The sequence below is a fragment of the Lepidochelys olivacea genome, assembly GCF_965140295.1.
Source record: "Lepidochelys olivacea isolate rLepOli2 genome assembly, chromosome: 1".
In the NCBI taxonomy this organism is placed as follows: domain Eukaryota; kingdom Metazoa; phylum Chordata; order Testudines; family Cheloniidae; genus Lepidochelys; species Lepidochelys olivacea.
In genome coordinates this window covers 340,366,643-340,393,839 of record NC_140411.1, presented here as the reverse complement: position 1 = coordinate 340,393,839, position 27,197 = coordinate 340,366,643, and the positions used below count along the sequence as shown (strand labels likewise).

At 42.0% G+C, this 27,197-nt stretch overlaps 1 protein-coding gene across 4 annotated transcripts in view; it reads right to left on the bottom strand.

Annotated features, from left to right (window-relative positions):
- UPF2 (UPF2 regulator of nonsense mediated mRNA decay) overlaps window positions 1-27,197 on the bottom strand; it is a gene marked incomplete at its 3' end in the record, with an annotated part of 133,945 nt that overhangs the window by 92,026 nt on the left and 14,722 nt on the right. For 2 of the 4 annotated variants that reach the window (XM_084623474.1, XM_084623475.1), the window contains exons 4-9: window positions 17,919-18,079; window positions 15,343-15,540; window positions 13,449-13,598; window positions 7,433-7,504; window positions 3,419-3,522; window positions 2,270-2,355 (exon numbers count right to left, since the gene is read on the bottom strand). In XM_084623474.1, coding sequence (XP_084479600.1) covers window positions 2,270-2,355; window positions 3,419-3,522; window positions 7,433-7,504; window positions 13,449-13,598; window positions 15,343-15,540; window positions 17,919-18,079 — 771 coding nt within the window. The remainder of the gene's footprint in view (window positions 1-2,269; window positions 2,356-3,418; window positions 3,523-7,432; window positions 7,505-13,448; window positions 13,599-15,342; window positions 15,541-17,918; window positions 18,080-27,197) is intronic. The other 2 variants (XM_084623476.1, XM_084623477.1) reach the window with 1 other exon arrangement.

The window sequence follows — 27,197 nt, the reverse complement described above, 5'->3', positions numbered from 1 at the left end:
GCTATTGCACCATGTACAGTGAAAGCTTTGTTATCTGGCATGTTGGGAGAATGGGGGTAAGTCAAAAATTCCAGTTAACTAAGAGGGAGGGAGTTTGGGTGTGGGAGAGGGCTCAGGGCTGGGGACTGGAGGGAGTTTGGGTGCAGGAGGGGGCTTGGAGCAGGGGGTTCGGGCGCAGGAGGGGATCCGGGTGGTGGTCACCTCGGGCGGCTCCACGCAAGCGGCAACATGTCCCTGCTGCTCCTAAAGTGGCTAGGCAGCTCTGCAGGCTGTCTCCTACTACAGGCACCGCCCCCACAGCTCCCACTGGCCATTGTTCCCCACCAATGGGAGCTGTGGAGCCAGGGCTCAGGGCGAGGTGGGGGCAGTGCAGAGCCACGCGAGGTGAGCGCCGCCTGGATCTGGTGCCCTCTCCCCCAACCACCAGCTCCATGCCCCCTCCCGCACCCAAACTCTCTCCAGCGGCCCAGCCCCGCATCACCTATTGTACTCCAAACCCCTCGTGGACATTCCTCTGCCTAGGAGCAGCAGTGACATGTTGCCGCTTCCAGAGCCAGGTAGGGAGCCTTCCGGCCCCGTGCCAACTGGACTATAAACTGGATTTTCAATGAAGATCTGAAATGCTGGTTTATAGAACTCTCTGGTTGTTAAAGTGCCGGATAACACAGCTTTTACTGTATACAGCTTTTTAAATGGAAAAAATGGTTTATTCATAGCACTTAATACAATCCTGATTGGACTAGGACCATAAACAAGACATTTTTTAAGAGACTGTTCTCTTGCACGAAGTACTACCTGTTATGGTCAGGGTCACATGAGGAGAGGCAGATCAAAGTAACATGAAAATTACAAGGGAGGGACTCTAGGAAGATACAGAGAGATGACACAAGAAATCTGAAAATCCAAGGCTGCAACATTAACACTGCCTGTCAAAAGATGAGATGAGATGTTGGCGGCAATGCACACACTAGAAATGTAAGATTTTTTCTTCATGACAAGCACATAAGGTGCACCTATCTAGATGAGCTTTGGCAGAGAGTAAGGCTAGATACATTACACAGGTCAACTTGTTCGGTTTAATATAATTTTCTCTCTATATATTCTTAAAAAATTATTTTTTTAAAAACATGCCATTTGAGTCTTATGCTGTTTGTAGGTAAACTCTCTGACCTCTTAAAACAGGCGGTCAGGGAGAAAACGTTGAAGCTCTTAATTGATAGAATTCCCATCGAAGTGCCACTCAGATAACAGATGTGGTCAGTGAAAGCATGGGAAAAGCTGGCTGACCATATGGAGACGCAGAAAGAGGGCACAAAAGGTTTCAGTACAACAAAACTCCCATGACAGCTCAATAGGGTAAAGCTATTATCTTGAGATTATTCATAACATATAGCAAGATCTCACATAGAAACTAATTACTATACATCACCACTGTATCTTACTGCAACACTTCCCAGGGACAATCCATATAACAAGATTCGAGGATTATCATTCTGCATCACTCTGACGCAAAGAATGAATGCCTTTTGAATCAGTGTGTAGCAATGGAAACAGCTGGAAGCATGGCTGAGAACTCCTTTTTATTAGAATATCACCAAGTTCAATCACCACTGGGATTTGCAGTCTGTTACTGTCCGGTTTTTAAGTTCTTGACATTTTGACTCTATAAATTAGATATGTGTGGTATACAGTAAGGCCGCTATGCCTTACATATTCCAAGAGTCCTAGACCAGAGAGGTTGAGTTACCTCTGATATCACTATGAAAGGTAACTCAACCAATCACCACCCATACCCTACAGCTGAACTGCATGCAACAATTTCATTGGTTGTATGAGGGAGAGTGCATAGATAATGGACTACGTGGCCCAAATGCCATACCTGTGCGACAGGATGGACTTTCAGCTACTAGTATTGAAGTTCTCCTGAGTGACACGTGAACTTCTTTTTCCTGGAAAAGCTTTATTTTTTATATCATTGTTTAAACAAAACATGAGCCACCAAAAGATTATAACCATAACTATCACCAGAAAATACTCGTTGCAAGAGTACCCATACTGAAAATTTTTCCAGTACCAACAACCTTAGTTTGATTGCTGATTTTAAGTTTATCCTTAATCCATAAACAAATACCACCAGAGAAGTGTGCATCAAGGGTAAATGTAGTAGATACATGAGACTTCGTAGTTGCACTGGACATTCTTGTCTGTTTAAATCACGAAAGCAAAGTTAAATGAAGTGTTACTCTACATTCTTTTTTTCTTTTCCTACCTTTGTCTAGGAACTATGAAGAGAGCTCGTACTAACTTTCTTCTATTGGCTTTTGTGTTCATACTCATGCAAAAATCCATTGCTGCCTATAAGAGAAAAGTCAACGTTTCCACCTTTAAACTTGAATTTCTACACATAAAGCAGTAAAACGTATGTATTCAAAGTGTCTGTTACTTAAATCAAGCTTTTGCTACACGCAATTGCTTAAAAAAAAATCTTCATTTTCTAGCTAGAATTTACACATTCAGAAGAAATGAATGTTAAAATCTATACTAGAGAATAGATTGAACCTTTGGACCACTAGATGGAAAATGGAAACTCTGGGCTGATGGGGAGGGAGAGAAAGAATGAGTCAACTGTCTGGGAAACAGTTGCAAGGTTCACTAGCTATGGAGAGAGGCTGGGGAGTTTGCCTTTTCTGTAGGACCAGCAGCCACATACGGCAATTGTGCAGGTACAATAGCTGTTACTGATTAACTCCATATGTGGATGATATGATTCCAGAATAAGAATGCATTATTCTGAATTAACTTAATCAACTTCCTATGAGGATTAAGCCATTTTGGGATAAAGCACTCTTATTCCTGAATAAGAGCATCCACACATGAAATTAATCAGGACTAGCTGTTGCACTTGAAACTCACATTCTACCTTGATTTGAATTAACATTTGTGCGTAGACAGGCCCTAAGTACCATGATCCCCTTACCCAGGTTAAGGTCTGATTCTGGATTCTAACTCTCTGGGTAGGCAAGCCCTTACCCAACTGCTGCCTGTATGAGGGAGAGAGGAGGAAGTACTCTCTCAAGATCAGGAAGAGACTCTACACCTGCTAGACTCCAAAGCATGAAGGTATTTCAAAACCAAGCAGCAGAGGTAGTTGATTTGGCCTATACAGGACCTTATGCTCTGATATGGCGACATAAAATATGAAAGAAATAGCCAAGTCAGCTGCCTGGAAAATTCTGAAAATTCTTGTGTAAAAACATGAAAAACCTCTCCTTGAAGCTTATACAGCCTACAATGTTGCTTACAGTTTCTCTTGCGATTACACTGGTACCAAACACCTGAAGTATACTTTTGATCAAATTAACATGCAAGGCTTAGTATTGTGGGATTATGGGAGGATAATATAATAATGTGACTTTACCTTGTCTATGAGGTCTCTGTTGACACAGTTTGGGAGTTGCTGAAGGAAAGCATCTACTATCAGTTTTAAGTGAGACCCAGTACTGGCTTCTTCATCCTCTTGTTCTAGTAGAAAGCAAACAGCCAGCACATTTTATGGTGCACAATAAAAACTATTGTATTTAATTCTCTAAATGTGATACAGGGATCTGTTCAATGCTTACAATACTCACCTATAGATACCTGTGAGGGAGGGGGAAGAGACAAGGAAGTTAACTATTAACTAATCTAAAGGGCTATTGGCTGGATACCTTCCTATTCATGGGCTATGAATAAATAAGTATTTTCTACCTGTTAAATTACACTCAGTGGGTGCATCAGCAACTACATATTCTTACCAAGACATGAAAGGTTCTTTCAACTATATGATATGGGTCACAAGAAGATCTGAATGAGGAGAGGCGGGCAATGAAAGAACAGTTACTTACCTTATAGTAACTGTGGTTCTTCAGGGTGTGTTGTCCACATGGATTTCACTTCTGGTGTGCATGTGCCTCATGCACATGAGATCAGATACTTTTGGCCAGCAGCATCCATTGGGGCTGCACCTGCATCCTGAATGCCCTACCACCTCCCCACATAAGGGCATAAAAGGTGGAGTGGGCCCACCTGATCCCTCAGCTCCTTTGGAAATACAGAATCCAGATGGTATAGGACTCCATAATAGAGGGGAAGGAGGGCAGGTCATGGAATCCGTGTGAACAAGACATCTTAAAGAACCACAGTTATTGTAAGGCAAGTAACTGTCCTTTCTTCTGCTAATCCCAACATAGATGCCTTGCAAATTTCAGAAATTGGGATGCTTCTCAAAGAAGCCACAGAAGATGGACTGGTGTCTCACCTATATGGATGGATCTAATCTAGCTATCTCATAGTATGATTTAATAAAATTCAATACCTGCCTAGACAATCTTTGAGTAAATACTGCTTGACATTTAACCTTATCTACAATGCTACTAACAGCCTAGAAGAGTGAATCACCTGGAAAGTGAATCACCAGATTTAAATGAATATCAGACAATTCTGGTAAAATGTAGGGTGCAGCCTAAGAGTCTTTTAGGGACACTATGCAAGGTAGACTAGCCCTGTGGGCCTGAATCTCCCACATGGGTATGAAAGTTGCACAGTGCACAGAAAAGTGGACACTGCAGGTGTTCCATCTCACGGCCATGGTTGGAAAGAAGGAACTGAGAGATGATTGGGCCCACTCTGCCCTTTATGCCATCAGGTGAGGGGAGTATGAGCGCATCCAAAGCACAGGTGCAGCCCCAATGACACTATAGACCAAAAGAATCTGCTCTCAGGTACATGTGCACCAGAAGTGGAATCCATGTGCACAATCACTCAAAGGTGAACCGATGACTCACACAGGGTAGAGGGTCTGGTGGAAACAATGGCATTCAGTGAGAAAGTCCCATGAGCTCCATAGATTGGCAAGACAGACTACAAACGAATGTGTGGAAGTCCTGAGAGGCAGAGGTGCTGGATGTGCAAGTGGAAGCCATATGCTCTTGAAATACCTCTCCTACATACTTGCCAACTGTCTGACATTTAAAACCCATCCTTTGTGCTCCCTGTCCTAGTTATAATCCTGGACAGCTGGTAGAGCAGTTAAAAAGCTGGCCTATTGACCTTGGAGTCTCTGTGGAGAGGAACATATGGGAAGGATGCCTGAGATGGCCTCTTCTAAGCTTCTCCTGTCTACTGGAGCTTCAGAGCTGAGCAGGGCAGCACAACTGTAACAGGGAAGAGAGTCCAGGCAACAGGCAGAAAGTACACTCACCATGCTTCTAAAGTATAGAGGCGGAAGAAGACTGCCTAATCCTTCCCCTAACTATCTTTGGGCTGAGTGGGAGACAGACACATGTGAGTGGGATGCAGAGGAACAGAGAACACATGGAAACTTGGGGAACAGGGAATACAAAAGAATTTGTGCAACCCCAAACCTCTTTCCATTGCCAGGAAAGAAAAAAAAAGGGGGGGGAGAAGACTGGGCATGAACAATAGCAAGAGTGACAGAGCTCCCTCCTGAAGACAGGAGAACTTAAAACTTGCCATCCTCCATTGAAGAAGCCAGAGATAACACAGTAGGCCACTGCACCTCCTCCCTTTCGAAGGCAACTGGTAAGTTGGAGGAGCTATTGAGAGAGGAAGATCTTGTGGTGGGGAGAGAGACAAGGCCCATAAAGGTCTAAATACTTAATTTAACTTCAAACATCGAGGCCCTGAGAATCTATCTATTTCACCAGACTGCATGTAACAGCTCCCAAGCAAGAGGCATTTCATTTTTGGAGAAATGTCTATGGAAATGGATTTAAAATGTCCCCCTCTCCATTTTCTCCTATTTAGGCTTCTCTAGCTATGCTCTCCTGGCTCATCTCCAGAGTTTTCTTTAGTAGCTTCTCATCCTTCCCTCTACCTCCTGTCTGTTAGTATTCCTCATGGTTCTCTCTCCAAACAGCCTCTATACTCTCTGTAGGGGACCACATCTGTTCTTATTATCTCCGCTCCCATCTCTATGGTGATGGCTCTTATAAAAAAAGAACAACAACAAAAACTCTCTCTTTGCTCCACTCCTCTCTCCAACTACCTCTCAGACAACCCTTCTGGAAGGTCCCACTATCATGTCATACTCCATCTACTCCACTTCTAATTTTTTTATGTATTATTTTTACAAGTAATAATTAGAATTACTGTAACTGGAAGAGAGAAAAGAAAAACACTTATTTTGTACACTTGACAGTACGTTATTTCATTGTTTCTCCTGTATAGCCACTCAGTTTCCCCCTTTTATTCCAGGACTCTTTCACAGCAACAAAGAGAAAAATGTTTTAAATAAGAAAAGCTACAAAGATTGGCAGGGGATACCAGTACTGCTGTAGTATCTGAAAATACTTTAAATATTTTTAATTTACTACAAGTCAAGTTGATGTGTTCTTATAATTTTCAGGGGAACAGGCTGATAGAAATGGGGAAAAGACTAGAGCTTTTTGGTCATGAATTATTCCTAATACCTGCTGCTATTGCTATAAGCTATATTTTAAATATTTTATATTTTATATAAGCTGCTATTGCTATAAGCTATTGCTATATTGTGCTATTGCACAAGCTATATTTGCCTCTTCCCTCCCTACTGTCTCAGGGAGCATGGGTTCCACTCCTGCCGACCCCTCTTCCATTAGTATATAACCATGACCACATTCCACCAGCTAATTCTATAGAAACTCTTGGTACTGCTTCCCTTGGCTCAGCTGGGCTAGTTGCTAATATCTCCCCTAGAAGCTCCACCCTGTCAGGGAGCAGAGAGTGTTTCAGCCTCTAGGTCCTTTTGGTCTTTGGCCTCTCTGTTTAGAATGCTGACAAAGGAACAAGTTAGTAACAATTATGGAAGTGTTTTTTGTGATGTGGTCACCTGTCCACTGTATTAAAGTCATCAAATTAATTTCAAACTGAGCAGCTTTCAGATGCTACTAACAAGGATTGGATTCAAGTTGGTGCCTTGGGTCCTGATTCAGCACTGCACTTAAGCACGTGTTTAACATTACACAAGTTTTTAACTGCTTTGTTGAATTACAGCCTTCGTGAAGAAAGATTCCAGATCATAATTACCAGCTTCCTGAGCCATCCAACCCCTCAGGATAATTCACAGCAAATATTTCTCAACATCTTGGTTTTTTATTTTTATTTTTGTTTCTAGAAAAACAAATAGGATCTAAATAGGATATTGAGTAAACAGGCATAAAATTCAAGCTCATTTTCTGAATGTTCTCTCTGTTGTAGACTACTTGGTATTGAAAACCTATTTTAAACCCTAGCTATGCATCAACACTAACTTCCTTCTACTCCCAACACCTTTGTACCCTTCACTATGTCCATTCCTCTTTTCTTAATACTCCCTTTGTCTCCCTCCACACAGCTTCATTCCTTCCACGTGCCAAGCACCCTCCTCTCCTTCAAGCAGCACCTCAAAACTCACTTCTTTCAGCTTGTTTTCCGTCACTATTTTCAGCTCCGGTGCTATCTGCTCCCTCTCTCCTGCCTGAGCATACTAAAAATAAAACAAAAATAAAATGTACCCAAAATAAACATGACAGAAGTAAAATAAGTTGATCCAAATCCCTTATAAATAATACTTTTCAATGAGCAGTTTCAACTTTCCTTCTGAGTATCATATCCTCCCTTTCCGTCCTCATGGTTTTATTACTTCTTGTTATAGTTACATTCAACAGACATTTTAAGCTTCTTGGGGTGGGGACTGTTTCTTCTTATTCATCAGTAAAACTCCACACAAACCATGCTACATAGTAATAGTCTTCTTTTTGTAAAGTTAAACTGAAAAAGTTAATTTATTTTGGAATTTAATTTAGAATGCAAGATGACATCTTCAAAAGATGCCAATTCTATACAATGCCTTGTGACATGTAAAAACTAGTTCAAGTAATTTCCTAGTAACTGGTTATGGGTAAGATGAAAATCTGTGGATTCCACTGTGTTATTACCACTCCCTAATGGACTGGAAAGCTCAGAAACTGAAATGACTCTTCCAATTGCTGCCAATGCAGAATACCAGGCCAGCCAACGGGTGGTCATTTTAACATTTTTTATTGGGGGATGGGGCAGAGAGTATTACTTATCAAAGATACTTGTGTACAAAGCTAAAGGAACTTGGCACTCTCACAATTGACAATAAATAGTTACTGTCACCATAATAACAGAAAAGGCAGTTTCAGAACTATACAGCACCAATCACAAAAAAGCAAAACCAAAAACACCAAGTTTTCTACACCAACATTGGGAACACTTTGCAAACATGCAAGAAAAATATCTCTGTGTTTTAAAACGATTGATTCAATTACTTTTGCTTAATTAGTTAAACGATATAAAAAATGGGGAACAAAACTTCAGCATGGGAAAGACAGGATTTTGGTCACTCTTGGGTAGTATCCTCTCTCTGTGAATCATTGTTATGTATCAGCACTTATATAATGCAGTAATAAGCATGTTAGAAATGCAGACTAAGTGGTGAAAAAATAGATTTCTCTCAATTTTATCACCTATGTTTTCCCTGTCCTTTACCCTCGTACTGTTATTTCAAAGATCCCTTTCACACAGTGTGATGGAAAGACAATTATGAATATGGTTTCACAAATATGGTTTAACTAAAGCAATCTCAAAGCTAATTTAGTGCTTCTATTTGATTAACAAGTGGTGAGAAATCCTGTTTATAGAGCAGATGTGTTAAACCGTCCTTAATCAGCACTGTGTTTGCAACTGTCCCAATGGCATAAACATTAAACTAATGTTAAACTAAGTTAAAACATTAAACTCTGTTAAACTAAGTTAAAAAACATGTGGATGCACACCACGCCAGACACTTTAAACTATGGCAAGCTTTTTTAACAGTTTTAGCACTAGGGTGTACAGGAGTAAAATGTTAAAGATTTCACTAAGCGTAACCTTGTCTTTAATATTGAAAAATATTCACTAGCAAATTTCAAATAGCTGGCAGAGAACTGTTTTGCTTACATAATTTTGCGGTTATTATGTGGTTTATTCGGAAGGTCTCAAAGCACATTTGTTACGTGAGACTTATACACACGCACTAAGCGCAGAAGACATCCCTTATTAATTTTTTCTAGTAATGATGAGTCTGTGACGTTAACTCTAGCTGACTAGACTAAACTAGACTTCAGGTGGTAGAAGCAGGCAAAGCAGGAACTGCTGCACTGGGTGGGGAGGAGGAGGTAAAATGGGAGTCAGACGGAGCCATCCCTCCCCCTAGCATGCTTCAGACCCAGAACTGCGCAGGGGAGACCACTTTGGAGAAACTAGAGCCTTCTCTCCCCATGTTATATGGCCTTACGGGAAAATTGCAGAGAGAAATCAGTCAGAGTCCAGACAGTTGAACCAGCTACAGAAGCAGCTTCTGACATTCAGAGAACTTGCACAGTTTTGACGTGACGTTCCTTACTCCATGTTGACTGACTGCTTGCGCCAACTTTCTCCCTCCCACTCCCTTCGTCTCTTCATCTCAGCTTCATTCTATACCTGACCCTCTTCCACTGTTCTCTCTTACTCTGTCCCTCTCACCTCCCCCTTCCCTTCAACATTCCCTCTCCCTTCACTTTTCTTTTCATTTAAGCTTATCCCCTCCTAACTAAACCACCCCAAAATTTTGTGGCACTAACATGACGTTTCCTGCTTTCACTTTGTTCGCTCTACTTGTGTGTTCTGTCCTTTCCCCACCCTGTATCTGTCTTATCTGTTTAGTTTGTAAGCTCTTCAGCACAGGGATTGTCTGCTACTCTGTGAGTACAGTGCCTAGCACAATGGGACTCCATTCTTGGTTGGTCCTTAAGCACTACTGTAATAAACATGATTAATAATAGTAATAATATACTGTCTCAATTACAGTTATCTCACAATCTTCCAGAATGAAAGAACAAATGTCACCAAATGATGCATTTGATGGTTAAGAAAAAGACACTCAGCTTCCCCAGATAAGGCCATCTTGCCAAGCTGCCACTAGATTTTGGTTATGGAAGAATCAAGTTAAAAAAACAATCAACTTATCAAACGGAAACACCAAATTTATAAAAGTGTCTCAGTTTAGATTTTTGTGACACACTTCCCTAAATTTCTGTACAATATGTAGGGTTTGCAATGCACTCACAATGTATTCACAGCTTCACAGTGCATTTCATAGATTCCTCCATATGCTTCAAACAAATCAATTTTTATATTTGGTATTTTGTCATGCTATAATAACTTTCATTCTATTTTGAAAGAGTCCCTTCCCTCTCCATGCCCCACCACTGACTTTGGACCTCAATTTTCCATGCTGAGCTAACGTAATTACTGGTCCATCCGTATTTTGTGACATGTGTTTGAGACATGCTCTCCGTACCATAGTGGCTAGGATCTGGTGCACTGTCACAATTCATTTCTTGTTCAATTGTGCATGTTAGTCTGATAACCTGGCATTGTTTCCCAATATTTTGGGCTGTCAGTGAGCTAAGAGTATGTCAATACATCGCCTGCCTGCCTTTCTGATCTCATTTTCTGCAAAAAACCCCTACACTCCTCTAACCTAAAAAAGATACTTCTCTCAGACATAATCACTTTATGTGTTTAATGTTGTGCCCACAATGTGCTTTCAAAACAGACATGGAGGAATGGTCCTTGCCCCAAAGATCTCACAATCTAACTGATGGACAGACAGACAAGTAGACAGAGGATGGAGGAAGAGGGAAACAGTTTTTTAAACTATGAATGTCAAACAGATGCAGTGAGCAGAATGGCAACAGTGGGTCATCAAGGGGGACTTAAATACCAAGAGTGTACAGGAAGTGCAGATAAAGGAAGGTTGAAGACCACATGGAAGAAGACATGGATGTATTTATGTAAGAAGCTGACAGCTGGATGGTTGACGATGCAAAGCAAGAACAAGGAGAATAAGGAAGGTATGATTTATGCAGGGTTTTGAATTGATGGCCATAATCTTGTATGTATGTGGTAATGTAGGGGATGTGGAGTCATAAAAGGGAATTCCAAAGAAGGAGTGAGATGATCAAAATGAAAGGCAAGGCAGATGACTTAAGCTGCAGCATTTTATATAGATTAAAAGAAACATGGGTGTTAGGGGAGGATGTTAGAGCAGGCAAAGCAGGATATAATGGGGACACGAAGGTGAGATTTAGTTTCAGGGATGGAAAGAAAAGGATGTATCTTGGATACCTTGGAGGAAGGAACAGAAGGAATTGTATTAAGCCTGGATTTCTGCAACAAGAGGAGATGGGCAATCAAAAAATAACCCCCAAATTGTGGCATTAAGTGACAAGAAGGTCGTTGGTGTTGATGATAGTAGCAGAGAAAGGGGAAGTTGAGAAGATAGATCAGTAGCCAAAATGAGAGACCGGACGGAGGGAAGGATCCTTTCTTCCTTCTCATTAATACTTGCTCCCTTCCTTTATGTCTTGCATTTGTTTGCACTGACATATTTAGAAAGCTCTCTGGGGCGGGGAGAATATCTTGATGCTTACAGAGACATGCAATTTATAGCAGTTACCCTATTTTAGCAGTAGTTAAAAAAAAACAACATTTGAAGTATGTCTACTATGAAAAGTGACTATGAAAAGATATCACATTCTTAGTCAATGGATCTGCTCCCTCTGTGTATCAGAATCATATCTGATGACTGGAGTTATAAAGCTCACTACTTACCATAACTGTACTTCCTTGATAGTGTTGCCTCTGCCAGTTTTGCATTGTGGAGGCACACTCAGCACCACTGAGCTTCAAAAACCTTCTGAAAAACAGCACCCATTGAGGATGCACTATGACCTAGCAGTGAACTCAGTGTCCTTCACCTGCTTCATCAGGTCATCCATCTTATAGCTGAAAAGACCCTCCCACTTGAAAAGGTGGTCTGTAACACAGACTTAAGCCTCAGACAAAACGCCCAAAGATTCAAGCCAGAAGTACTGACTCCAGAAGAGTTGATGCCACCATATGAGTCAACACATCTGAACCATCAAAAGTTGTCAGGACTGAGGTTTGGAACTTGATTTCCCTTCCTTGGCTGGTAAAACCACCCATCCGCCAGCATGCCTATTTAGTACTAGGTCTCTTTGGTACATGGGGAGCTCATCACCCTGATAAAAAGAGATCCTGTGGCAAGTACTTTAGAAGCAGAAATTCTCAGAATCGGTTAAGTTCTTGCCCCAGAAGGCTCACATCTTTGAACTGATGAGGCTTCAGAGCCCACTTGAGACTTAGGAACCAACAAACTTCTTCACTGCCAAAGTCATCCCCACTTTGTTTGAAGTCTTCATCTTCATCTTTGAAGTCAAATGCAGCCTATTCCTTCATGGGGGCAGCAGGATGACTTAACATATCTTGGGGTGGAATTCATAAGGCTTCTGGTTTGAGACCACAGAGCCTCTACTGAGCCTGCACCAATGGTCAAGTGTGAAGACCCTATACACAGAGCAGAAGTCTGGGGAAGAAATATCCCCAGGCAAAATGAAGAGCATCATTTGCATCCACCTCTGGGAAAACCAAGGGACACAATGCACACAAAGTCCCTTCTCCTGCAGCTAATTGCAGAAAGGAAGTAATTGAGAAGTATGTGGCCCTTGGCTCCTGACATTTGGTGCTGCTTTTCAGAAGGTTCCCGAAGTTCAGCAGCACCGGTAGGAGGCTCATAACTCACAGGTGGGAATACACCACAACCAACTTAGATTTTACCAGTTTTCACCCATGCTATCTATGCTAACATTGTTACAGGAGAGAGGATGTGCTGGATTCTATTTCTTCTTGTGCATCCTTAGCAGGATTTTTTCCTGAGTGTTTATCAGAGAAGGCAATAGTTGTTATTGAATGCAAAATCTGTATTACTGATGATGATGATGATGCACAAGAAAGAAAGAACCCTGTTTGACTTTTAGAGTCCACATTGGGCTTAAAAGTAAAACATCTTTTTATTTGTAAGCTGAACACATTTGATAAGATAATAATTGATATACAAACATGGAGTCTCACATGCCATTTATTACCGTCACTTTTCTGAGTAGAACTGCCTTTACATTTAATCTTTTTCACAATTCAATCAAATGCCAAAGTAGTAACAAACGTATCTATTAACCTTCACCACACAAACCTCAAAATAGTGGTTACTAAATCATCTCAGTGTCTTTACTGAAAGGAGAAGTTATTTCTATTTTTAATCCTTTAGCAGTTTTGGACCAGTTTTCTTTTCTTTCTGCAGTGCACTTTTATTTCTTATCTCTCTTTATTGAATGTTTTGTTAGAAGTGTCTGCTGAGCACAATAGGATGCAGGAAGGAATGACCTTGCTCAAACTGCTTCTAGCTACTACAGACGTTGCCCAAAAGAATCAAAAGAACCCCTCCATATTAATACAAGGAATTGAAGATATACCAGGGCCCAGTTAGAATACAGTAGCCCTAAGAGTACCAGCTCTGACTTTACCTTGCTCATCAAGAAGCTTTTTTGTGAGATCTTCTGCTTCATCTCCACAGTCTAACTCCAAGTTATCATCATTAATGTCCAAATTTTCCATATCCAACTCCAAATCCTCAGTACCAGCAACATCCTTATTATCCTTGGCATCTTTTGAATCTTTTTCAAAGAAAGCAGAAATATTTTACATGCAATGTAAACACGAGTAGGCATGGCTTAAAAATATTCTAAGACACGTTGGTGCATCCCTGAATCTCTAGCCTGACCTCTTACATACCCTTATTCATATCTAAGGAGAAGAAGCACACTTCTCTTCTGACCAATACATTAGTCTTATTTGTCAATTCTGGACTTTGTGCCATCTTTCATATCCCCATACATGCCTGGAACAGTCTCCCTAATTCACTTCCTTCTGTGATGTGCTTCTGTTAAAAGGTGCTCATACCTTTTGAGTGGCTTGGTTTGTTCCCAATTGTACTTGCTGTGTCTTCACTGGGCTGGGATATGTTATTTGTTAGGCATTCTACACATAACCTATAGTGTCCTATGTTTAATATCATGATTAAATAATAAACCCAAAATTTCAAAAGTGCCATCTGTTTACAATGAACTTTCAAGTATCTCCTTTTTGCTCCCAACAGAAACCATTTACAACAAGCATTTTTTGGCTTGTGTTATAAAGGAGGTTGGACTAGATGATCTAATAGTCTGTTCTGGTCTTAAAATCTATAAACTTATGATAAGAATCTGACACTAAAATATATTTTTTGTTTTCTTAGATGACCATCTTAATTCATCATAGCTAGAGTTCCCAAAGACTACAATCTAAACATAACCAGAAGTATTCTTCCTGGTTTTAATATTCTTCCGCATACTGTATCTATAATCTCTAAATTAAATTAGTTTGCATTTTATAAACATATATCCCTCTTTTTTAAAAGTTTGATATAACTTATGTATTGTTTTCATAAACTAACAAAATATCTGATAAAACTTTCAAGTGGCATGTGCTTTATATGGAAATAGTATTCACTGGGGCACGCAATATGTTTAGTGGCTAGTACACAGGACTGAAGGTTTGTCTACACAGCAAATTACTGCTCGCCAAGCCAGAGTGTGAATCTACAGTACACCAGCTGGTACACTATAGATTCACACCATGGATTGCCAAACAGTAACTTGCTGAGTAGACAAGCCCTCCGAGTCAAATGATTTGAGTTCCACTCCTGACAGGCACTCTCACTCTGTGATCCTGGATAAAGCATTAACTCTTGTGACTTAAGGTTTTCCTTCACTGGAGGGAGGGGGGGAGGAAGGAGGCATGTTTTTACATCAAGATGTCACCAGTAGGATTTTTGCACCGAGATCGTTAAGGCACAGTAGTTTTTACCTCAATGCAGCTAGGCCAAATCAGTCTCAGGTGTGTTGGCAATGCGGGTGGGATAGGGTTGACCTTGACTAGCTACATCAAGGTAAAAACTACCCCTGCCTTGTCTGCACTAGAAATTTGAATCAAGATAGCTAACAAGTTAATAATCTCAATGTAAAAAATCTCCATACCTGTCTTTTGCAGTGAAGGTACAACCTTGTTTCTTTCATATATAAAGATACAAATATTAATACTTACCCACCAAAAACACACTGATATACTTGGGTGAAAAATGCTATCAGTACTCATTTTTATTTATTATTATTTTCATAAAACAACTTTGTGTTCCAATTACCTATCTAGCATATTTCTGTGCTCAAGACCATCCATTCTGGTGGAGTGTTCTGACTGCTATATAAATAATGATTATTTCAACTAAAGACTTTTGTTACTTTTGCTAAACTTGCATGGCTGTTGGACACAATAAAATTGTTTTTAAAAAGATCTAGAACATTTTCTTCCAAATTGTTTTACCTCTAGACTCATCCTTGCTGGAGTCCTTGTTTTGAGAACATTTTTCATTATCTTTAAACAAAATGGCTGGCACAAAAGCTTTTAGATCAATAAGGTTCTCATAGAAATTTCGAGCATCTTCATCTTCCCAGATTCCCCCTTCCAGGTCATATTCTCCAGGTTTGCCAGGGGTAAAAATGTCAATGCCAGGTCCATGTTCTGGAATCACAGAATGCACAAATGACTAATTTATCAATATAATCATACTAAAAGAAATATTTTCTTTTAAGCTAAGGGTTAAAGCTATCTACACAAGCTTTAGATCATTTCATTTTAAAAAGACAGACTTTTGGGCTAAATATTAAAAAAAAAAGTTTCCTTGTTACTGCCACTACCTTGGCTTCTAAAACTGAAAGTTATTAAACACGTATCCCCAGCATCTTAAACAAAGTACAACCAGACTAGTCTCATTCAATGAAATTACAAAGCTACACTGTGCAATCAGAAAGTTATCACACTTCTATTATACGAGATTACTAAATGGAGTTATAGTGGAATTCATCCATATTCGCATCAGAAAGTGTTTAGATACATCATTTTGGGGGTGATCATCCACCAACTTCCACAAATGTTTTATTTTCAGAATATAAATAAATGCTTGCAAAATCTGGAATACTGTAATCCAGGGGCAATTAACAGGGATGGATTAAAAAATTTGGGGGACCTGTGCACTATGGAAATTGGACCCTCCCCACTTTCCTTAAAATAGACAAAGCACATGATACATAATTTATAAATATGAGAACATCTCAATTTATTACTAGTAGCTTGGAAAAGACTTAAAGAACTAATATGACATGTTAATATTAATACATCTAGGAATATTTCATTTAAATATATATTGCAATATTTTTTTTTAATTAAATACTCACTCTTTCCTTTGGCTTCCACAGCATCCTGACCCTCCTCTCTCCCACTCAGTACACCTCCCGACCCCACCCCTCCACAGAAGCCTGATCCTCCTGTTCCTCTCTCAGGCAACCACCCCCTCCCAGCCTGCTAGCCCTTAAGCCCCTACACCTACCTCCTCTCAGGAGCCTTAGTACAGGGAAGCCCCCTACCACTCCCTCCCAAGCTCCCAGGAATCCCTGCGTCACCCACTCTGGTCTCCACTTCTTACTCCTCCCTGCTGTTGAACCTCAGGTCACTGAAAGGAGCAGGAACCGCCACATTGGCTCATTGAGGGCCTGGCATGTGGAGCAGGACCTTGGTGCAACACCGGTAGGCACAAGACCTGAATGCTATAGTGGAAGCAGCTGTGACGGTGCAGCGCATGCATGCAGCAATGGATGCCAGTTGCATTGTGCTGGGGTTTTCCCCCAACTTGTAACTTACAAGTGGAAAAAAGCCCCAACACATTGCAACCAGCAAAAGGGGAGAAAAACCAGTCAAGAGGGTTAAAAACCAGCCAGGAGGTCAGAGGCACCCTGAGATTAAGGACCCTGTGCAACTGCACGCTGCTTAATCTGTGTCTGGCAATCAGGGTAGGAAAACTGTTGGGATAATCACATTTCTTCTTCAAAACAGATTTAGCAATTTTTTTTAAGCTCACGAGCATTTTTGGACAAATCTGAGGTCCATGATTTCAAGAACCTGAATACGTAAATATTAAAATTTGACAGCCATCAAGACTAGTGTGGCATACTGAATTTTGCCATCATATTCAAAGGTCACAGGTAGCCATCTAGTGGCTTATCTAACAGGTCGTGCAACATTTTCCCAGCTGTATTTTGAAATACTTTAAAGGGCAAGTTTAAAGTATATTTTAAAACTATATTGAATTGTTAAGCTCTGAGATGCAATTAATAGATAACTTCTAAAGCAGATTCAAACTACATTAAGTAATCAAAACCAAGTGCCTTCTGTGCAATTTGAGAAACAAGGAAACACAAGTAATAAGGAAAGAAGACAATTTAACTGAAACATCATAGTATTTGCTAGCATATTTCTCTATATGAGCTGCGTTTAAAATGAAATTTTGAATGGATTACTAATCTTCAGATTCAAATGGTCTCTCTAATGTAAAATAAAGCCTGTGAATGACTAGTTTTCTGACCAAGTAATTCTTACAAAAATAAATGAAATATACTTACTTAAAGTGATGGGAAGGATTAAAGGTACAAATAGGATTTTCTTTACATGGCACCCATTACCTTACCACCTTAATAAAACCATCCTAACAGAGGTACAAGATATCGCCAAAATGAACACTTATCCAATCTTCTTCTTTAACCTCCCAAGCCCTTGGGTGCATAGGGCAACCACCAGTTTCCACCATTTATTTTGGTCCTGTGCTGGCCTATTTAGGCTCAATAATTCACTGGATGTTAATAAATTTAAAATGAAGCTTTATTGCTATACCCTAGAACGCTTTGTCTTATTCCATATATTTAAATATGGGAGGCTAAGCTATGAACATTTAAAAGGAAACTTGCAGTGAAAAAACAGATCAATGGGAGGGTTTTGTTTTTGTTTTTTTCCCCATAAAGGAAAGCTTTCAGTATTGTATAACCTATCAACCCTAAACGATGTCCTACCCTCTGGTGTTGGTTTCTCTTGGGGAAGATCCGGCATATTTTCATCCAACAGATCAGCCAGAGACTGAGAATTTGCCAACAGCTTCTGATAGGACATTGCAAATTCTTCATACTGCTTATGTCGATCTTCACTCAACTCTCCTTTAGAGTGCAGAATACGCCTATAAAGAGCACAAAAAAAAAATACAATCAGACATTGTCTGCTTATTAGAGATCTATTTGACCTATACTGAACCACTGACAAAGTTTTCCACTGAACAACAATCAGTCTTCCCTCTGGCACAGAATTATATACACACACACTAAATGAGATAGTAGCAATGAGAGACAACAATCTGGCTAACACTACTATCAAAATTAAACTTAAATACCAAATTTGATAAACTTAAATGTACTACAACCACAGCTGTTTTAACTTTAATGCCATGAAGTCAAAGCCCAAGTCCCCCCAGGCAGCGGGGCTCAGGCTATGGGTTGTGTAAATCAACCAAATTGGCCTCTAGGAGGGGTTCCACAATGCTCTGTTGTGAACACTCTGAAGATCATTTTCAACTAGCCACGTAAACGGGAAACAGCCCCTCCCCTTTTCAAGCCTGGGGAACTTTTGAGTTCCCATTTCCTGTTTCATCAGCATGGAGAGCTCACCAGCCCAGCTGACCATGGCAACTCAGTGCCCCAAATGTGCTCCTGCCTGGAGTACACAGGAGCTGGTAGACATTATTTTTCCATGAAGAGAAGAGTCTGTGCAGGCACAGCTCCAATCCAGCAGAAGAAACGTAGATATCTATGAAAAGATGGCACGGGCATGGGGGACAAGGGTTACAGCAGGGACATGCAGCAGTGCTGCAAGAAAATCCAAGAACTTCGGAAGGCGTGACAGAAGACAAGGGAAGCAAACATTCGTTCTGGTTCTGCACAACAGACATACCATTTCTACAATGAGATGCATGCGATTCTCTGAGGCAACCTTACCACTACCCCCAAATGCAGCATGGATACCTACCAGGAGTCTGAGTTCTGGGCCACCTCAAGCAACAATGAGAACATTCTGAATGAGGAAGAGGCAGAGGAGGAGAATGGGAGACAGGCGAGCAGGAGATTCTCCACGAGAGCCAGGAGCTATTGTTAACCCTGGAGCCTACTCAGTCACAGGACAGCATGGCGGTCAAGCGTGATGCCAGGGAAGGCATGTCCGGTGGGTATGCAATTCCAATCAAACTTTAGGGATTACATGCTTTTATATTTTATTTTATGTTTAATCTGAAGAAAAAGTGAGGTGCAGTGCGTATCTGCTTCCTAGTGACTGCTCCAGCTATGCAGAGGGTGCCCCTCAGAAAAGATTGCTTATGTGCACAGGAATCGCCCAGGAATCCTCCATGGAGATCTCTAGGAACCTTTCATGGTGGTTCTCTGCAATTCTTTCCAGAGGTTTCTGGAGAGGGCTACCTTATTTCTTCCACCACAGTAAGACACTTTTCCAAGCCACTCCAGTATTAACTCTGCTGGCATCATTGTGGTACACAGCATAGTAGCATAAGAACCAGGTCTATACCAGGACACTTGCAGCACCTGCTTTCTTGCCACTTCTGTTACCCTCAGGAGACTGATATCATATAGGGTCACCTAGGAGAAATGGGGGAAGTTTTCGTTACAAGTGCTCGTACTGCGAACAATAGAGCATGTGATCCACCATTCATGGTGACTTCTGGGTTCCTCAACCACGCTTTCCCTAATATGCCAGTGGTTTGGTTGACAGAGATCGGCATTGACCTCAGATTCAACAAGTCCAGGGCAACTACTACCAGCAGCATTAAACAAAAGGGAGGGAAGGCTTCCTGTGTTCTCTCTTGCAGCCTCAGACCTCGCCAGAGCTGCCTCACACAAAGACAGCAATTTGGGAAGCTTAACGCTGGTCCCTGGTCTCAAAGCAATGTCCATGTTGTTAGGGGGAGGGGGTATTGTCCACCTGCCCACCTGTACTCCCAAGGCAGGTTTGCTACAATTTGCAAAAAGGCCCATTGCCCATGCCGCAGGGACATACTCACCACAGTTGGAACTGGTTCACTGAATAGCTAGGGATTCTGATTATGTTCTGGCTTGAGCTAAGTGTAACAAGGGGAGTGTTTTTTAAATAGCAACCTTGCACTGGACCCAGAGTATGCGCTGACAATGGTTGCCTTGTGCTTTGCATGACTTATAGTGGAAAGCTTAGCCTTTAGCACATCCTCCACACCAACAGAGAGGCTTTCGCAGATTAGAAGATGGAAAAAGAGGATGCATGATGACATGTTCAGCGAGATAATGAACACCTCCAGGACAGCTGATGCGGAGCTAAGAGCGTGGAGGATTTCACAGTCTGAAAAACTGGACATGGAGAGCAGGAGAGCATTCCAGGAGCATGAGCACGCGATGCAGGATGAGATGCTGTGGATTACGAAGGACCAATCAGACATGTTGAGGCATCTGGTTGAGCTTCAAGAAAAGCACCTTGAGGCTAGATCTCTCTGCAGTTCATGCAGAGCCTGCAAGCATTGCCCTGTTCCCAATTCCCCTCCCCAAAATGTTCCAGGGGGAGGGGAGCGGGAGAGAGAGAGAGAGAGAGAGAGAGAGGGGAAAGTATCCTTTTCACTCAACGCCAGGGGAGGGTACCAAGAACAAAAGACAGCCATTCAAAGACCTATGATGGTCAAGACTGCTATGCTTTTACAGACAAGCTGACTTGGTTTCTCCCCTCCCAATTTTATCACTCCATTTGCCCAAGGTTAAATTATTTTCCTGGTCTTTCGGTTTCTTTATGTGTGCGCAATAAAAGTAAAAGTTTCAAAAACGAAATGCTCTTTATTTATTGTAATCATGGGGCCTTAAGTGGGGGGTATACAGGGAAACTGATGCAATGGATGGCATGGTACGGGAACGCACAACAGAGATAAGCAGGGCACATTACTGTGGCTCATTACTGAAACAGGTTTTCAAAGCCCCCCAGAGACGCAGAGCTCCTTGCTGGGCTCTTCTTATTACCCTGGTATCTGGCTGCCCAAAATTAGCTGCCAACCTATCTGTTTCCACGTCCCACCCCATAGAAACTTCTCTCCCTTTGCCTCACAGATATTAAGGAGCACACAACAGACTGTGATAACAATGGAAATATTGCTTTCACTGAGGGTCTAACCTAGAAAGCTAACTGTGCCAATGACCCTTTAAATGTCCAAAAGCACATTCCACCAACATTACATACTTGCTCAGCCTACTGTTGAACCACTCCATAATGCTATACAGGTGGCCAGTGTATGGCTTCGGGAGCAAAGGGTAGGCTGGGTCTCCCAGGATCACTATTGGCATTTCTATGTCATCAGTGGCTGTTTTGCGATCCAGAAAGAAAGTCCCTGATTGCAGCTTTCTGAACAGACCTGTGTTCCTAAAGATGAGTGCATCATGCACCTTTCCTGACCGTCCCAAGCTGATGTCGGTGAAACGTCCCCTGTGATCCATCAGCACTTGCAACACCATTGAAAAGTATCCCTTACGGTTTACGTACTCTTTGGAAAGGTGGTCTAGTGCCAAGATAGGGATATGGGTGCCATCTATTGTCCCACTGCAGTTAGGGAACCCCATCATGGCAAAACCATCTACTATGTCCTGCACATTGCCCAGAGTCACTACCCTTCTTAGCAGAAGTTGATTAATGGCCCTGCACATTTGTATCACAGCAGCTCCCACGGTGGATTTACCAACTCCAAATGGATTCCCCACTGACCAGCAGAAGTCTGACGTTGCACGCTTCCACAGAGCGACTGCCACTCGCTTCTCCACTGTCAAAGCAGGTCTCATTTTAGTGTTGCTGCACTTCACGGCTGTGGAAAGCTCTGCACAAAGTTCCTGGAAAGTGGCCTTCCATATTTGAAAGTTCTGCAGCCATAGCTGCAGAATGATGCAATCCCACCAGTCAGTGCTTGTTTCCCAGGAACAGAAAAGATGCTCCACCACATTCAGCTGTTGCGCAACTGCAACCGGAAATTGTTTTGTCCCATGGCTTGCAGCAGAGCTGCTTGCATGACATCGCAATGTTCCACGTGCCGACTCCCATCTCGGCTCTGAAAGTACTGCAGGATAAGGCACAAGGTGTTTGTAATGCTCATAACAAGAATGCACAGCTGAGCGGGGTCCATGCTTCTCAGACTATGGCGCACACGCAGCTAACCCAGGCTTTCGAAAAAAGGCGCGAGAAAGCATGAGTTGTTTGCCATTGATATCAGGGTAGGAAGAGAGGGAGGGAGGAAACTGCATCATGGGAGCCTGAAGCCATGTTCCCATTTCACCCTGCAACAATGTTTTGGTCCCATGAGGCATTGCAAGCCCTTCCCAAAACCCACTGCGGCTAGTTGCACTGTGGAATAGCTACCACAGTGCACTGGTCTGTGCATTGATGCAAGTGCTGCCAATAAGGGTGCACTCCACCGAGACAATGATCTTGGCGTGGACACACAGAACCAACTTAATTACTGTGGTGGCTGGATATAGACTGACATTAAGATGACTTAACTTTGTAGTGTAAACATGCCCTCAGCAAATACTGTCCCAAGTTAAGAGACCTCAGAAATGGCAACTAAGATGAAAGTTACCAGATGTATTTGGGACATTAGGGGCAAAGTTGTGGCCCTACTTTAGTTCACTGAAGTCAATAACAAAACTCCTGTCAACTTCAACGGTGCCAGGATTTCACCCCAGGTACTCAAAGGAAATTACTCCTTTTCACTTCTGTTTCAAGTCAGTTTCTAGTCAACTCCAGTTTCTGATTAATCTTGCCTTTCAAACTGTATAAAAGATTAGTTTTTTAGATGCAGACAACAGCTGTTAAAAGTATATAGAATTCAAGTGGAAAAAAGCAAGACTAATCACAATGGCATGATATTAAGGTGAGATATCTGATAAACAGCTAGGTCTAGAAATAAATATTAATATATCTATAAAGATGAAAATATCAGATTTTCATATCGTACTGTCGGTTTCTAGCAATGCTGATTTATAAAATTTCAGATCTTAAAACCATGGCTGGTCTACAGGAGCACTTCCTTGTCATCAGTTAAGGGAAAGAAAAGGTATCAAACCCTGTGCAATTTTTGATCCATATACATTCTAAGCACATTTCAGTATTTGGCTAGAACCACAGAACACGGATGTAAGCCGTGTCATAAATCAGACAAATACATACTAGGCTTGAACAAAATCCCCTCCCCAAACTTACAAGTATTCTGTGAAAGATTTTTTATTGTACTCTTTAGTTTATTTGGCTGCTCTCATCTATTCTAAATCAACATTTTAATAAATTAGCGTCAAAGATATTTGTTAATTTAGTAAACTTGCATCCTGGAGAAAAACAACAATCTCTGGCAACTACAGTTTATGGCAAAGAACCACCATCAATATTAAGGGCTGGTCTATTATAGACACAGACATGCAGCTGTATCTTTTACTTAAATTTCCAAGGAATCAAAGGTAACAGAAGCATCATACAATGCAGAACATGTCTTGTAAAGTCCAAAGGGTGGAATTTAAGCCAGTTTATGACTTTGGCATTACAAGACATCAAATGGTAAATCATGCACCACACTATTCAAACCAGAAGTGACAATAGTAATCCTCTTGGGCTTTTTTTAAACCAAAAGAATAGAAATCATCAATTTGATGGTAGCTCTGTTTTTCTTAATATCTAGAAGACAATAGACAACACTCATATCCACCCCAAACACTCATCCATTTCACCCTCACCTATAACAACTTTACATTCAACAACACACACATACTTTGTCCACACCATGGGCACTATGATGGCTCCCGAATAGGCCAAACTTTTCATGGGCCACCTTGAGGAAGAATTTCTGGACAAAAGCACCACAAAACCAACAATATACCTGAGATACTCTAATGATATTTTCTACCTTTTGACAGACAACCTAAACTTCCTCAAAGGTTTCCACCACAACTTCAACAACTACCACCCACCCATCAGACTCTCCTTAGAACACTACCACACCAACATCAGCTTCCCGGACACCAGGATCAGCTTCAACAATGGAACCCTACAGACAACTACATACAAGAAACCCATGGACCGCAACACCTTCACAGATCCAGGAACCATCCAAAACACACCAAGAAATCTGTTATCTACAGCCAGGGACTCAGACACCACAGAATATGCTCTGAGAAGAAAGTCCAGGATACACACCTTTACACACTTAAAACCACCTTCACCAAACAAGGACACTCCACCAGAGAAGTAGATTGCCTCATGGAATGGGCTACCCAAATACCTTGAAAGAACCTGCTTCAATACAGGACCCAAAAAACCCCCACACCTCTGCAACTGCACACCTCTAGTTTCATGTCACCTACCACCACACACTTGAACCTATGGGGGGGGGGAATCATTAAACAGCTACACCCCACACCCAATGGGGACCACACCCTGAAAGAAATCTTTTCTAATTCCTCTCTTCTGGCCTTCAAGTAAGCCCCCAACCTAACAATGTTCATCATCAGAAACAAGCTCCCCCCAGACCAGGACACACCATCTCAAAGCAGCACCACCTCCGGCCATAACAAAAGCAAAACCTGCAGACATATCTCCGCTACTACGATGATTAATACCTGCAACAATGCACCTGTCCAGATCCATGGGTCCTACACATGCCTATCACAACATGATACATACCTCATCCAGTGCATCAATACCAACTATGTGGGTGAAACCAGATAAATCACTAAGTTCTTGAATGAACTCACACAGCAAAATGATAAAACACAAAAATACCGTATCACCTGAGGGAGAACATTTTTCACAAAATGATCACTCCATATCTGACCTCTCAGTCCTCATCCTCCAAGGAAACCTGCACAACACATTTAAAGAGCAAGCTTGGGAACTTAAATTTGTCACTCAGCTAGACACCAAAAATCATGGATTTAATAAAGACACTGGATTTGTGGTTCATTACAACAACCTGTAACCCACTAAGGGCTTGTCTACACTGGCGCTTTACAGCGCTGCAACTTGCAGCACTCAGGATTGTGTTTTTTCACACCCCGAGTGAGAAAGTTGCAGCGCTATCCAGTGCCAGTGTAGACAGTGCACCACCACTGGAAGTGCTATTCCCCTCATGGAGGTGGGGTTTTTATAGCGTGCTGGAGCCGCGACTACATAGCCACATTAAAGCGCTGCCATGGCAGCGCTTTAACGTTTCTAGTGAAGACATGCCCTAACTCTCCTTTATCCTATCACTATAGAGATGTTAACTGCCCACTTTACTTTGAATGATCACTTGCAAAACATGCTAACTCCTTACCTGTTGCACCCTGTATTTAGCTGTTACACTGAATACCTTTCCCAGACCTGAAGAACTACTCAGTATAAGCTCAAAACAGGGCTTTGGAGCTGTGCTCCAGCTCCAGACAAAAACCTGCAGCTCCACTGCCCCGGAGCTGTTCTGCGCTCCAGCTCCGGGCTCCGCTCCAAAGCCCTGGCTCAAAAGCTTGTCTCTTTCACCAACAGAAGTTGGTACAATAAAAGATATTACCTCACCAACCTTGTCTCTTTAAGATGATTATTCCGTGTTACTCCTGGTTTGAACAGTATGGTTCATGATTTACCACTTGCTAGGTCTTGTAATGCTGAAGTGAAAATGGCTTCATTGCCAACATTCTGCCTTTACAATATAGTGGAGAAACAGCGAATAGTAGTAGATGGTGAAGAAAATCCAACCTGTACTTAAAACAATTTGCAGATACTCATCCCAAAGACTCTTCAACACAATAACTTTCAGGAGTCTGATCCAAACATAGGCCAGATCTAAACTATAAAATGACATTGCTATCACTACGTTGCTCAGGAGTGTGAAAAATCCACACCCCTGAGTGACATAGTTATACCGACCTAATCCCCAGCATAGACAGCACTGTGTCAACAGAAGAGCTTCTTCCGTCAACACAGCTACCCCCTCTTGCAGAGATGGATTAACTATGCTGACAGGAGAAGCTCTCCTGTCCGTGTAGCAGCCTCTTCACTGAAGCACTGCAGCTGCGCCGATGCAAGTTTTAAATGTAGACCTGCCCATAATGGAACAAATTCATCTCTGTGCTGGTGCTGAGTTTGGCACAGGGAAACAAGGGCAGTTTCTGCCACTGTTGATCCCTGACTGCTAGGAATTAAATTTGGACTCTAGCATGGGTTAGAGCTGCCCTAGCTTGTACCTAGGCGGCCAAGGCCCCTGTGGGTTTTACAGCAGCCAGGACACAGTACTGCCCCAGCCACACCACTTCCTGTCTTGAACATGTCCCCTGCTATGTCAGAGGTTCTCATGGAAATGAAAGTGCAGAATCAGTTCTGTACTCTGTGTGTGTGTGTGTTTGGGGGGAGGAGGAGAGGGCTGGTCTCCTTTGCAAAGGGTATTCTCCTTGGGGCCTGTGTAGCTGATAGAGGGCCCATGACACGAAAGTGTAAGCTCACACCTAGGGCTAGTCTACATTAGAAGCGCTACACTGGTGCAGCTGCCATAGTACATCTTGTGAAGACACTCTCAGGAGAGAGCTCTCCCATCAGCATAATAAATCCACCTCCGCGAGAGGCATTAGCTATGTCAGCAGGAGATATTCTTCCGCCAGCATACCTCTATTCACACTGGTGAATATGTTAGTATAACTTATGGCCCTCAGGAGGGTGATTTATTCACACCCCTGAGTGCTGTAAATTATGCTGAAGTAGGTGTAGCGTAGACCTGGCTTAAGAGTATGTCTACCCTGCAATTAGACACCCATGAGCCTGTGTCAGCTGACTCGGGCTCATGGTGCTCTGACTAAGGGGTTGTTTAATTGTGGTGTAGCCCTTCGGGCTCATGCTGCAGCCCGAGCTCTGGGACCTTCCCATCTTGCAGGGTCCTAGAGCATGTGCTCCCGTCCGAGCCTGAACATCCACATGGCAATTAAACAGTGCCTTAGTACGAGCCCCAAGAGCCTGAGTCAGATGGCATGGGCCAGTCATGGATTTTTAATTACAGTATAGACATACCTAAGGTGCTCCAAGACTATTGTGAAATGGGCCCAATGTGCACTTTCAAATGAAAGATGACAGTATTTTCCTGGCTAGTTGTCCTCTCTGACTGGTTTTATAGTAGCCTGAATGGTGGTGTTAGTGGCATCTGATTGACCAGTTGTTACCATTGACCAAAAATTGGTCTGAACCTGATGCTGCAATTCAAAACAGAGAAGCCAGTAACTTGGAATATA